Source organism: Marmota marmota, unplaced genomic scaffold (assembly GCF_001458135.2).
Source record: "Marmota marmota marmota unplaced genomic scaffold, marMar, whole genome shotgun sequence".
NCBI lineage: Eukaryota > Metazoa > Chordata > Mammalia > Rodentia > Sciuridae > Marmota > Marmota marmota.
This window is the reverse complement of record NW_025999891.1, coordinates 2,221,692-2,236,192: the sequence shown is the minus strand read 5'-3', so window position 1 is coordinate 2,236,192 and position 14,501 is coordinate 2,221,692. Positions and strand designations below refer to the sequence as shown.

At 39.7% G+C, this 14,501-nt stretch overlaps 1 protein-coding gene across 2 annotated transcripts in view; it reads left to right on the top strand.

Moving 5' to 3' along the window:
* The window catches only part of Vps53 (VPS53 subunit of GARP complex), a 146,538-nt gene that overhangs the window by 50,661 nt on the left and 81,376 nt on the right, over positions 1-14,501 (top strand). For both annotated transcript variants that reach the window (XM_015501034.2, XM_048793292.1), the window contains exons 8-11: positions 2,207-2,285; positions 5,050-5,193; positions 5,886-6,028; positions 8,315-8,456. In XM_015501034.2, the coding sequence (XP_015356520.1) occupies positions 2,207-2,285; positions 5,050-5,193; positions 5,886-6,028; positions 8,315-8,456 (508 nt within the window). The remainder of the gene's footprint in view (positions 1-2,206; positions 2,286-5,049; positions 5,194-5,885; positions 6,029-8,314; positions 8,457-14,501) is intronic.

Sequence of the window (14,501 nt, the reverse complement as noted above, 5' to 3'; positions counted from 1 at the left end):
GGGGTAGAGAGAGAAGAGGGGAAGGGGAGGGGAGGGGAGGGGGGATAGTAGAGGATAGGAAAGGCAGCAGAATACAACAGACACTAGTATGGCAATATGTAAATCAATGGATGTGTAACTGATGTGATTCTGCAATCTGTATACGGGGTAAAAATGGGAGTTCATAACCCACTTGAATCAAAGTGTGAAATATGGTATATCAAGAACTATGTAATGTTTTGAGCAACCAACAATAAAAAATTTAAAAAAAAAAGTTATAGGGCTGGGGATATGGCTCAGTTGGTAGAATGCTTGCCTCACATGCACAAAGCCTTGGGTTTGATCCCCAGCACCACCACCATAACAACAACAAAAAATATATACATCCAACTTGTAGCCATCTGTAAAGATGAATGCCATTGCTAGGTATAACTATCAGAGAGGTATCGTAGAATAATCAGTACTGGAGAGGACATTGAAAATCATCTCATACAGGTCTGTACCCTCTTATATCACAACAGTTCTTAATTGTGGCTTATGTAGAAGAAGTGACTTATGATTACATATGGTTCATATATATCTAAGTCTAACTTGTTTGAAGAGGTAACTTTGAACAAGGATTAGAGATCATTACAAATCAAAGTCTAGTGATTCCTTCTCTTCTATGCTCCAGCAGTGCCTAGTCCCATCATAGATTCTATCTTTTCAGCCACCTGAGGGTCAAGTTCAGCAAGAACATGGAGGTTGGGAGTGATGGGGGTGATAGAGTCAGAGCTGTGTCATTCAGTATCATTGAAGAGGTCAGTAACCCTGAGAATACAGCCATGAGTACATTTGGCCAAGGTAGGACTTCCCCTACGGGAATGTCCCCATGGGTTAGGAAAGAACTGGGTGCTCTCTGTGTACTTCCAAGAAGAGGGTAGGAACAGAGGGGCCTGAGCTTTTGGAAGCTCAGTCTTGTGACCTGGCACCATAGGAGGCCATCTGCTGGGTCATTCTGAGGCAGTCACAAGATGCTGTGTGATACAGTTTTATGAAAGCACATTCTTTTCTCTCCTATCATAGTTCACATTCAAGAGCCGTTTCCCATCATCTGTTGAGCCCCTCTAGGTGGGCAGCCCTGACTAATCTGGAGGGCTGTTCCATCTGGGTCATTTGTGGCCCACTTGAAAACTGACTTAAAAGGCTGCCAACCTGCCTATACAAGTGGTTTGAAAAGTTTTGAAGATAGTGGAAAAACCCTGGAAAGTATTTGGAATAGGCATGATTATAACTCTGCCACAGAAAAAGCAGACTGTCTTGGGTCATGCCTAGCCCCTCATTCGAAAAAAAATAAATTAAAAAAAAAATAAGTACTCCTTAGTGGCCAAAGAAGTTGTGGTTTTGAGTTGCTCACTATTTCTAGAAACTTCATAAAGTTAATCCAGAAGTAACAGGGTGGAGACCAAGAAAGGAAACATGCTATTTTATGGTGCTTTTAGCAAAGATAAAGAATTTGCCTCAGGCTAGGGGCAGTGCAATAGTGGCTTCAGAGCTTTGCCCCACTCAAGCTGTGGGGGCTGGCTGGGGCAAGCAGGCTTCACCAGCATCAGACAGCAAGAGGGCATCCTGGAGGACAGGTCAATTGCAGGCATGCTGATGCACAATTCCTGTCTCATCCTCCCTATTCTCCTTTCTCCTCTTTATTCAAACTGACAAGTTTCTCTTGAGCTTCTGTTATACATGCAAACCACTGTCAAGTTCCAGTTGCCCCTTTCTAACTGGTTTTCCTTGCAATCCCTGAATATAAATCTTCATTCATTGGTCTTCACTCTTGTTGATTACATTTGATCACTTGGCTTTTTCTTTTTACTTTAGAGGAGTGGGAAAGCAGCTATACTAGTAGTGCAAAATGGATTTATGTTTGAATCAAGTACTATTACATTACATGTTTCTGAAGCATAAGTACCAAATGAAATGTTGCAGAGATTAACATATACTATCTCATGACAGGTAAAGAGTAACCTAGAACTTTGGGAATATAGAAAATCCATCCTGAGAATAAATCAGGTGCCTTGGTCCTGGTTGTAAACCAGTTACTAATGTGTGACTTTTCTTATATAGACACATAGCCCTCTCTAGAGAATCTCTAAAGACTTCAACAGTTCAGATCCCTGAACTGGTGCATAATTACATACTGGTATTTGAAGATTATGGCATGCAATGATACGTTCTGTCTCCCTCACAGAGTGAAGGCTGCGCAAATGGAGCTAGGACAGCAAATCCTGGCAGATTTCGAAGAGGCATTTCCTTCCCAGGGTACCAAGGTATTCTTTTGCATTTTCCCTCCAATCTTTAGATATTGTTATCACCCTCCCCTAGTATACTCACTACAAATTATTTATTTATCATTCTAAAGTGTTTATGGGCAATAGCAAATTTGTCTAATGGAAAGTTTAAGGTAATGAGACCATCATTGATTTTAAAGATCCCTAAGTGATATGTCTTTCTGTTGTCAAAAAGTGAGGATATGTTTGGGTTTAATTTAATGTGTGTCAAACCCTATCTTGTCTGCCTGTAAATTCCTTTTTCTCATGGCTGTGTTTTAAAAGAATATTTTCAAGCTACGATGTTTTTTAGAATTATTACATAACTTATTGGTTTCAGGTTGGTAAAAAGACAACTGGGAGGAATATCCAGGGGCTTATGTAACTCTCAGAGTGACATAGTTAGAAGACTCACTTTTGATGATCATAAGCCTGTTTTTTGAAACTAATGCCCAACATTGCTCACTGGTAGTGTAGTTGTTAGTGTTGTGTCTGTGAAGCACACGAGATTTCACTTGTGAACAATTGGTTACATTTCTCCTGTACAAGCTTTCCCTTACTTGGTTGTCACTGTGCTGGGGTAACTGCTGTTAGTTCCATCCTTCACATTGTAGCAGATGTCACGTTAATGCTTTGCATGTGTCGGCGAGGGCAGAATCTTCAGAAGCTTTTATTCTCTATTATTTGAGCTATTCTGAGGGGAAAAAATTTGTTCAAGGCAGAAATGAACTGGGCACATGGGCCAGCAGCATTCCTTGCTGTGCTTTGTGGGTGGAGATGGGGATATACATCCACTTATTGAGCCAAGGAGTGTTTCCTGGATCAGCTCTATAATTCAATAACCGGAAATATCTTAATTATTTTTTCTTTGTGCTCCATAAAAGAAACTTAGGAAGTAGGCTGGGAGTAGCTGTCCTTGCTTTGGTAAATTGCTTTCTATAGGAAACCTGCTCCTAATTTTAATAGTTTGTGACCAACTGCTAACAATTGGATACTTATTTGTAAAGCACTTTTCTTTGAGAACCTCATCTTCCTTAGTCACCTGATGTAATTCAAGGAGGGAGTAAATGTTGGAACACCACTATTCCTATTGACCACACAAGGAAACAGAGGTCATAGAGGTAAAAAGGATTTTAAGGATAGTCGCTGATTATGAACACTAGACTTCCTAGGCCAGTCTGCTTTCCAGCACTCTGCTGCCACATACCAATTTCAGAAGTTTCAGAAGCCCATCTGTATTAGTTAACCACAACCTACTTTATATCTTTTTTTTCCCAGATCATACCAGGCAAATGAATAAAATTATTTTCTTTAACAATTTGCCTTTTCTCTGGCTCAGTGACTTAAAAGTTTTTTTTTTTTTTTTTTTTTTTTTTTTGAAAATCTATTTTTAAAATAGGGTTTGACACAGCTTTTTATCTTTGGTAATAGGGATTGAACCCAGGGGCACCCTCTACCACTGAGCTACATCCCCAGCCTTTTATATTTTTTATTTTGTGATGGGGTCTTGCTAAGTTGCCAGGGATATTCTTGAACTTGCCATCCTTCTGCCTCAAACTCCTGAGTCACTGGGATTTCAGGCCTGTGCACCGTGCCCAGCAACTTTTCTTAAAGGCTTTGTGCTATTCTTCTTATCTCGCAAATGGAATCAAGATGTTAAAAAAATTGTCCAAAGTAACCTAGTCAATTTTTCTAAAAATGAAAAAAAATTAGAACCTGTGAACCTATAGGTTTTGGCCCTTTTGACTTCTCTATCTAGCTTTCATCTGGAAGCTAGAGTTGAGCAGTTGGTATGTTCAACAGTCCACATAATAGACAATAATTATGGAGCAGGTCACATTTTAACAATTTAGGTCTCAGGCAGTTTATGTGACCCTTTTGAAACATTTGAACTTCAGTTGAGATGGATAGAATGGACAGAATTGACAAAAATAAATGATAATGATCTGAAAGAACCTTACTGATCACCTAATTCAAGTCGATTATGTTTCAAATGAGGTTGAATAACTTCTCAGAGCTACATGGCTGTTTAACCAAGCCAAGAGTAGTTTTCATGTATTCTTTGTGGTCCACAGTCAACCACATTCATTCAGTGATTCACCATACAAAAAGGTGGTGAGACCAAATTTCCTTAGGTAATAACAAAGACCTTCCATTGTAATGTATCATTATTGCTTCCCGATCTTCCACTGTTGTTTTCAGGTCAAGGGACCTACATCACAGTATTTTTACCTTTGGCTGCATATATTAGACTGTCAGTGAAATAAGTCTGGTGGTTTGGAATCTGTTTTTAAGTTTTAAAATGACCACACAGCTTGGCAAAAGTATGACACTTCAACAAGAATCCCAGAGGTTGGAAGCAGGGAAAAGTGGCACATATGGAGTGACACTGGTGTCATTATGACTTTTAGGCCTCTTCAGTAGTCTCTGACATCAGAGACTGCTGTCATTCTGACTTTTTAGGTCCTTTCAGTTTGAGTATTCAGAAACTAAAATTTCCTATGATCCTTGCTGGCCCTGTTTTCCAAAATATCTCATTGCTGATTCACAGGATAGTTTTTATGTTGGCTACTTCAAGACTAGCTTAATGATTCTTTCATCGAGGAATAAGTAACTAATATCTATCTACAGTAGAAAGAATCAGTGTCCAGGGAGTGGGAGTAATAACAACAAGAGAGAAACAAGAAGTAGCAGCTGTCAGAAACTATGAGATTTAATGATTGTTTCTAGTATTTGAATTGCTGTGTGTTGTTTGTTTTGCCAGAGGCCAGGAGGACCCAGTAACGTCCTGCGAGATGCATGTCTGGTTGCTAATATTTTGGACCCCAAAATCAAGCAAGAAATCATTAAGAAGTTTATTAAACAACATCTGTCAGAGTATCTAGTACTTTTTCAAGAAAATCAAGATGTAAGTATTGACCAGATGAGGTCAGAGTTAACTCTTGAATTTTATTGAAAAATGAATGCAGCCAAATGTGTTGATTGATACTTTATTAGTACTATGACCTGTTGAACCTTGAATCCTAGGGACTGACTTTATAGTTCAATGGTTCTTAACCATTTTTGAGGTCACTAACCATTTGGATAAATTAATAAAAGCTGTAGATCTTCTTCCCAGAAAAGTGCACCAATGTATAAAACTTTATGTACACCAGGGGTGGTGGTGCATGCCTGTATTCCCAGTGGCTAGGGAGGCTGAGGCAGGAGGATCAGGAGTTCAAATCTAGCCTCAGTAAAAGCAAGGCGCTAAGCAACTCAGTGACACCCTGTCTCTAAAATACAAAATAGGGCTGGGGAATGTGGCTCGGTGGTTGAGTGCCCCTGAGTTCAGTCCCTGGTACCCTCCCCGAGGCCCCAACCTTTCCCCCCCAAAAAAACTTTATGTACGGTTTCAGGAAATTTGCAAAACCCTAAAGCCCAATTACAGACTTCAGGTTAAGAATCTCTGGACCAAGTAAATATGGTAGCATATATTCTTTCAAATGGTGAGGAATACAGAATGGCTGTCATTCTCTTTGTTCTACGTTTTTGCTTTTTTCCCTCAAACTGTCAATACTACATCTAAGCACTGGAGTGTTTTTTGTTTCTTCCCTTCATGAGGTTGCCTGGCTAGACAAAATTGATAGACGCTACGCCTGGGTCAAACGCCAGCTTGTGGACTATGAAGAGAAATATGGCCGAATGTTTCCACAGGAATGGTATATGACTGAGAGGATTGCAGTAGAATTCTGCCATGTGACAAGGTATATTCCAGCTCTTTACTGGTGCTGTTTCTAATTGAACTTTCAAAATCAGTTTCCCACTTTGGTTTCATATTGTCCTGTGGATTGGGTACCAATTCCAGACTCTACCAGATATAGCAACCCTTAGCTCCCAACTTGGCTGCAAGTTTTCCTGTTGCCTAGTGCTTGCCTCAAACAGCATACCTTCTGTCCTTTACCAACTCTGGACTCATCAACTAAGTTTACCTATACATTTCCCTCTGTTTCTGTATTATGTATAATAGCCTTCAGTGTACATGTTCATCATCATGTAGATTTTCTGACTTGTTAGATAGATAGTTCCATAGAGACAGAAGTAGTATCTACTTTAAGGACATGACAGTCACTCAGGAAATACTTGTTGAATGAATTTCCCTAATACAATGTTTATAGTCTATGATTGATAATATTGGCATCTGAGTGTTCTAAGCATTTTAAAGCTCTCTCTGCATTACCCATGAGTATAGCCCAGACTACATAGTCCTTTATTTTGAAGAATTAGAGCCCAGCAAGGTTAGATCAGTGTGTCCATGACAAATGTAAAACTAGAACCAAGCTTTCTTATTCTTTGTTTGTACATATACAACAACAGTGGTGGTAACTGGTTTTATTAGCTATATATTCCCATCTAACAGTACTAATTACATTGTCTATAGGTTAATAAGAGGGGAAAAAAGCCAGATCTAAACATAACTCAGTGACTTTAGTATAATTTATGGTAGTCTTTTTTCTTAAAATCAGAGAAAGTACAGTCAAAATGGATGCTTTAAACACATTATAGGGGGAAAATGTTTTAAGTCACATTGGCTTTTTTAACCATTTTGGGAGCCATTTTAGAGTCACAGCAAAATTGGGCACATAGTACAGAGATTTCCCTTCCTCTCTGCACATGTAACTTTGCCTGTTATCAACATCCCCCACCAGAATAGTATGTTTGTTACAATGGAGGAACCTACATTGATACATCATCCTCATCCATTGGCCATAGTTTAAACAGGGTTCACTTTTAGTGTTGCACATTCTGTCTGGCTATTGTTTTAAGAAACACATTTACTATCATAGATTCAGACCATAGTATTTAATAAAATACAGTATTGATTCAGGGTTGATTGGGGTTGTCACCTTCTAAATCCCAATTAGCAAAGAAAGGGTAAATTCCTTGAAAAATTGTTTATTAATTCTCTTTCACCTACAGTCAGCAGACTTGCAAACTAATTCTATAAAAGATGAATCCTTATGAGACTGGAAGTGAACTAAAGCCAACAAGTCTCTGTGGGCGTTAGTACCTGCTATTGTTGTCTCAGCTAATGGCAGGGCTTCTGCCAAGCTTTTATTGTTAGAATTTTGGCTCAAGTCCTACAGATACATCATTCTCAAATAAACTCAGAGGCGCTTCATTTTTTATTTTGGCATTTAGTTGTGTGGGAAGAGGATGACAGTTTAGTACTTACTAAGAACTCTCATTGTCACTGTTCCCTAATAACCTACATTCTAAAACAGAATGCCCAAGTAAGCTGCACATAAGCTTCACAGGCAGGAACCACCAAAGCATATATGTTCACCTTTCACATGGGTGTTCCAGTATCTCATGGGTCCCTGCTATATGTGCAGAGATGATTATTGAGCTCTCTGGAAGACAGATTTATAATTGAGTAATTCATGAATTGTTAAATAATGTATATATGCATTTTAGTAAAATGCCAAAGTACCATGTATATTATTAGCAAGTTATTGAGAAGGTTAAAGATCTAAACATAGTAGTCACCATGTAGACAAATTAGCATCCACAATCCTGGAGTTTTCTCTTTTTTTACTGGTGCATAATTTCACTTTAAAATTCTTAGGAGTCCATACACTAGTCTCCCCCTAATTGTGGTTTTACTTGCCATGGAAAATTCTGGAAATAAATAATCCAGAAGTTTTAAATAACTTTTCTTACAGCATATTATTATAATTGTTCTGTTTTATTAGGAGTTGTTGTTAATCTCTTACTCTGCCTAATTTATAAATTAAACCTTACCATAGATATGTAAGTATATGAAAAAACAGTACATGTAGGGTCCAGTACTATTCACAGTTTTAGGCATCCAAGAAATATATTGGAATGTGAAGGACTATTGAATATCTGTTCCTCAGTCATTAGACTAAGTTGATAATAGACCTCACAGTTTGACATGATAATATACATTTTTTTCTGAATATAAGCTGTTTACCTCCTCAATCTTGAATTATCAGTTTGTTTGACATTTTTATTTCTTCATTTTGAAGGGCAGAACTTGCCAAAATCATGCGTGCCAGAGCTAAGGAAATTGAGGTGAAATTACTTCTTTTTGCTATTCAGAGAACGACTAACTTTGAAGGGTTTCTTGCAAAACGCTTCTCCGGCTGCACCCTGACAGATGGAACCCTGGTAAGACTTTCCTGAGGGAGGCTGGACTGGAACATGGATGGCTGGGGTGGCTGGGCTTCACTTTCATCTTTTGGCTCCTGGGCCCAAGCCATCCTTCCACCTCAGTATCCCAAGAAGCTGGGACTACAGGCACACCATCATGTCTGCTTTAATTTTTTAAATGAGGAAATGGGCCAGATCAGTGATTTTCAAACCATCCTTCCAACAATATCTGACGTGGAATCCAAACACAATAATAGCTAATATTTTTTGAACATCCACTGTGCACCCCACACTGTTCTAGGGGTATTTACCTGCAGCCAGTCTCTGCTCCATCTACTGTACGAGGTACATGCTATATTCATTTGTCTCTTATCCATGGTCAGTGAGCTCATATGCAAAACCATAAAAACTTTGATCAAAGGCAGAGCAAGGGTAGGAAGTTGGAGCTGGTGTCCTGTTCACTCATTCACCCCTCACCTCCATTAGCTTCTCTAACTCTCAGCCTTTTAGTCCTAAGATTCTGGGACTTCAGTGGACTCCCCTCCTTGTCCCGCAAGATCTACCTCAGAGTAGGTGAATCAGAGGTTGGTCCTCAGGGCACCAGACTGAAGAGTGGTGGTGGCAACAGCTAGGTTTTCAGGCAAGGCCACAAGGCCCTATCTGCTTGGGCTCACTCATGACTTTGTTGAAGTAAAATACAACTGGAACTGCAAAATATTCTTTCTGTACTTAATAAATAGAAGCTATATAATACTCTTCTTCATACTAACTTATGTTCAAAATTGACTTATTTTTTAGTATCAAGAGAAAAAATAGTTCACAAACAGGTAAAAATGTCTTCAAAGAAAATTCAAGTCACTGAAGGAATTAGCTAACAGAAACACCCTTTAGGGAAGTGCATGCATCTCTCCTGAGAAGTATGTGGTTGGCCCTAGCACCTGCCTGATTTCCCCGTGTTAACCACCTTCTCTGCCCTACTCAAGCCAGGTTTCTGTACTGTGTTCAAGCAGAGACTTAGGCAGCGCTGAGATCAGCTCTACATTGAGCTGCTTGAAAACAGGGAGGTTCAAGCATTGAGTATGAACACTGGCCACTAGAAGCCCCTGAGCTCCCCTGGCCTCTGGGAAGAGCTGGTAGAGCATAAGGATAGGCTCTGTGCACCAGTAATTCAGCTAACTAGACAGGAAATAGGCTCTAACTAAGATGCTTGAATACATTGTTGTGTGTGTATTGTTGTGTGCAATTCTTCTTCTCGGTTGGCTGGAGGCTTCTGGTGATTTTGTTTTACATTTAGAGGGGCTCTAGGATCACCTGGGAACAATAGCCCTGCAATATTTCATGACCAGGATAGCCTATAAATTTGGGTCTCCCTGGGAGATGCTATAGTTCTCACCTATCCAAGGAAATCCCCCAAAGGTCAAAAGTGGTATGTAACATGACAGGGGAGATCTCTTCTAGACAAGCCAAGGCTTGGTGAACAGGGTACCCAGGCAGAGAAACTGAGTAGGAAAAACTGACAGGAGCTCTGCTTCAGTTTGCAAAGACAATGCTTTTTTTGTATAACACAGGTATAGCACTGTCAAAGTAGCAGTTGGCTGATTGTCAGCCATGTTCTCTCTGAAGGGGGCAGGGCTGGAGGTGCTTGTTTCTCATACTCAGCCAGGACAAAGCTCCTGGACTGGAGCCATTTCATCTCCTGGCAACTGCTGTGCCCAGGGGCAATGGCCATGATCTACTAGGAACACTTGAACTTTTCCACCTAGTCCCTTCCTTTTTTGGTCTTCTGTGTTTGAAACTTTCTTGAAGAACTAGTTTGTAAATTTCCCTTCCCAGTTGTTCAGGTGTTGCTTTCCTCTCCCATGAGGTTTTTAAGGGAGTTTCAGGTTATAAATCCTTGGCAAGAAAATCCTTCTCAATACCATGAGTTCTTTGTTTATTATCTACATGAACAGCTGTCTTCTTCACACATTTCTCTGAATCATTGACTTATAAAGAAACTCAACTTCTTCCCCTGAACCATTTTTTTTTTTTTGTCCCAGTTACCATGACCCAGCAACCATTCCAAGTCCTGATAGTAGGTGCTCCACAGCATTCAAAGGTTTTTTTTTTTTCCCCTTAAAAATGAGTTTCTAGAAAGGAAGCAGAATTTCCTTCGGCCTTTTCAGCTAGGCAATCCAGTTCTCCAAAAATTGACTTACTGTTGCTTGGCCGCTGGGCGATGTAAAAGTTCTTACTGTAAGTGATATTCACACTGAGCCTGGTCCCTGCCATTACCTTGCTCTGGGCCAACTGGGCCATACCTTCTCCATCTGTGTTCTTCAATCCTCAGTGGCAGGGGCCTGGTAAAAGTCATGGCTACTGACCCTGCTCCCTACAGAAAGCTCAGGGAAGAAAGAGGACACCCTAAACTCCAAGTTTAGCTGCTTGGCACTCTGCCTAAAATACTTGATACTCCCTGGTCCCTTGCCTTCTCCCTGTGCTGGTTGGTTGCTTCCATAGTGGACTTTTGCTGCTTTTTTTTTTTTTAATATTGGGGATTGAACCCAGGGATGCTTAACCACTGAGCCACATCCCAGCCCTTTTTATATTTTATTTTGAAGGTCTCACTAAGTTGCTTAAAGCCTCACTAAGTTGCTGAGGCTGGCTTTGAAATTATCCTCCTGCCTCAGCCTCTCCTGAATTGCTGGGATTACAGGCATGTGCCACAGTACCTGACCCATTGTAGACTCTTGAAATCCTTCTTGGCTACCAGATTTTTTTCAGGATATTGGAATAAACTTTGAAATGAACCATGGTGGTATATCTTGATACCCCTTAATATATGCCACATTTCAACGAAAGTTAGTAAATTCTTTGGAAAGTGTTCAAGGAGCAGGTAGTAAGTCAGCCAAGAATCTTGGCCAGAGATTCTGCCTTGCGGCTTCTTCCCTTGGCCATGCCACAACCTGCCAGTACCTCCATTACCCTCTTCCCTGTGTCATTCAGAACCTTTAAACCCTTGGTGACTTTGACAGTAAGATAATGAGAATGGGCTTGAGAGTGTGTCAGACTCAGCAGAAAGACCTGCCACAGCCCAGCTCCTCCCTACTGACCAGCAGGATACATCTTTTGCTATTTTTTTAGAGCTGTGACTTTGACATTTGATGACAATGTTAAAGACTAGAAGAGCTTTGAGGACAGGGCTTACTCTGTCTTTCTTGTACTGGCCCTGTCGAGCTTGATCATATCCTATGCTGCAGCTATTATTGGAACAAGGGAGCTGCCGGTGCTTCTTCCAGTTGCCTCAACTTCTGATCCTTTAGGAGGGATTCAAGATAGTCTGTAAATCTAAATGCCTTGAAATTAAAAGCAAATGTCTGAATGTGGTATAACTATATCCATGTGCATTTTTAGTGACTTAATTAGATTGAAGGTGAACAAATTATATTCAACTTTCTGCTTAAAAGCAGAGTAGATAGGGTTAGATTTTTATAACTGTCTGACTGAATTTGGGAGGTTGTTTTTTTTTTAATAAAATAAAAAAATTCCCATTTTATACAGCTGGATTTCCCTTTCTCTTGGCCTGTGCATAAATTGCCTTTCCAAATAGAATTCCTCTTTGGCTTATAGGGGTCATTTCAGTATACATGTACACTTGCCCAGTTTCAAAAATTATATTACAAATATAGAAGCTGTAGTTGCAAATTTCAACCATGCAGTTTAAAAGCATAAGAGCACTACTTAGGAAAGCTTGTGCAGAGTGCCTCCCCCAGTACCTCAGCCTTCCAGCAGCCTAACCCCTGCTTTAGGAATTCTATAAGGAACTGACAGGCAGGGTTACCAGTTCTGCCCCAGTGCCATGGCACATGGAAATAGCTTTCCCTTACCTGATAAGCTCCCTTCAGTGTCCAAAAACATTTTGCAAATGGTTTCTTTTTCTGGGTGGGTGGTACTGGGGATTGAACTCAGGGGCACTCGACCACTGAGCCACATCCCCAGCCCTGTTTTGTATTTTATTTAGAGACAGGGTCTCATTGAGTTGCTCAGCTCCTTGGTTTTGCTGAGGCTGGCTTTGAACTCGCAATCCTCCTGCCTCAGCCACCTGAGCCACTGGGATTACAGGCACGCACCACTGTGCCTGATGCAAATGGTTTCTTGATGCTAAAGAAATGTATCCTTCCATTTGAATTATATTCTTAGGGGAAGTTCATATTCGTTTGTTAATGAGAAGATGGTAATACATGGTCAAGATAGAAAATTTGGAAATTATAAGCAAAACAAAAATTATAGGAGAAAATAAAAAGCCATCCATTTTCCCATCAGTCAGAGACAGGAATTTTATGTTCTTTTTTATACATTTGACCTAGTTGAAATTATATTTTTTAAGTATGTTTTTCTCTACTGCTTTTATTTTTAAAATTGAAATGTAATTCATCTAAAATTTTTCACAAATAAACTCACCTTTTGCCAGGCATGTTGGCACACATTTGTACTCCCAGCAACTCAGGAGTCTGAGGCAGGAGGATTGCAAGTTCAAGGCAAGCCTCAGCAACTTAGTAAGATTCTGTCTCAAAATAAAAAAGCAAAAGGTTTGGGGATAAAGCTCAGTGGCAGAGTGACCTGGGTTCAATCCCATATTGGAAGAAAAACAAAAAAGAAACCCACCTTCTTAATAATTCAGATAGGGTCTCATATAGTATTGACCAGGCTAGCCCCAAACTCCTGTGCCCAAGCGTTCCTCCCATCTCAGCCTCCTGAGTAGCTGAGACTACAGATGGCTACCGCTGTACCCCCAAACTCACTATTTAAAATTGACATTCAGTGAGTTTTAGCAGATTCATCAGGCTATGCCACTATTTCAACTGTTTAATTCCAGGACATTTTAATTACCTCCAAAGGAAATCCCTCTTAGCAGTCACAGTTCCTTCTTTCCCCCAACCCTACACAACTGTTATTCTAGTTTTTGCTTTTATGGATGCCTATTCTGTATATTTCACATAAATACAATCATACAGTATGTGATCTTTGCACCTGGTTTCCTTCAGTGAGGACAGTGTTTCTAAGGCTCATGCGTGTTGTAACGTGTATCAGAACTTCAGTCCTTTTTATGCCTTATGTATTTGTCCATGCATTCCATTGCATGGATGCGCCACATATTGTTTATCTCTTCATCAGTTTATGGACATTTGGGTTATTTCCACTGTGAAGAATAATGCTGTGAATATTTGTGTACGCATTTTTGTGTGCACATGTTTTGTGAGAATAGCCTAGTAGTAGAAATTGCTGGGTTGTATGGTAACCATATATTTAACTTTTTAAGGAGCTGTCAAACTGTTTTCCATAGCAGCCACACTGTTTTACATTTCCATCAGCAATGTAGAAGAGTTCCAGTTTCTCCACATCCTTGCCAACACTTCCTTTTTCCTTTTTTTTTCTTTAATTATAGCCATCTTCATGAATGTAAAGTAGTATCTCATTATGGTTTCTATTTTCTTTTTCCCTAATGCCTAATCACATTGAGCATCTTTTCATGTACTTATGGTCAATTTGTGTGTGTGTGTGTGTGTGTGTGTGTGTATCTTTTTTTACAGCTTGGGGATTGAACCCAGGGTATGGTGCATACTAGGCAAGTGCTCTATCACTAAGCTACATCCCCAGCTCTTTTTATTTTGAGACAGAGTCTCATTGAGTTGCCCAGGCTGGCTTCGAATTTGTGATCCTTGTGCCTCAGCCTCCCAAGTAACTGGGATTACAAGTATATACCAACACAATGGCTAGTGTGTCTTCTTTAGAGAAAAAAAAAAATTAAGTACTTAACCCATTTTTGAAATTCAAATTTATTTTTAACTGTCATATGAAAAATAATAATTGTGCTTATTTATGGGGCTACCATGTGATGCCTCAGAACATGTGTATTTTGCATAATCTTCAGATCAGGGTAAACATATCTCCTTAAACATTTATTGCCTCTTAAATATTTCTTATAGTGAAAATATTCAAATCCTTTAGTTTAGCCTTTTTGAAATGTATAGTACATTATTATTATCTATAATCACCCTACTTTTAATAGCAATCAGTACTTAT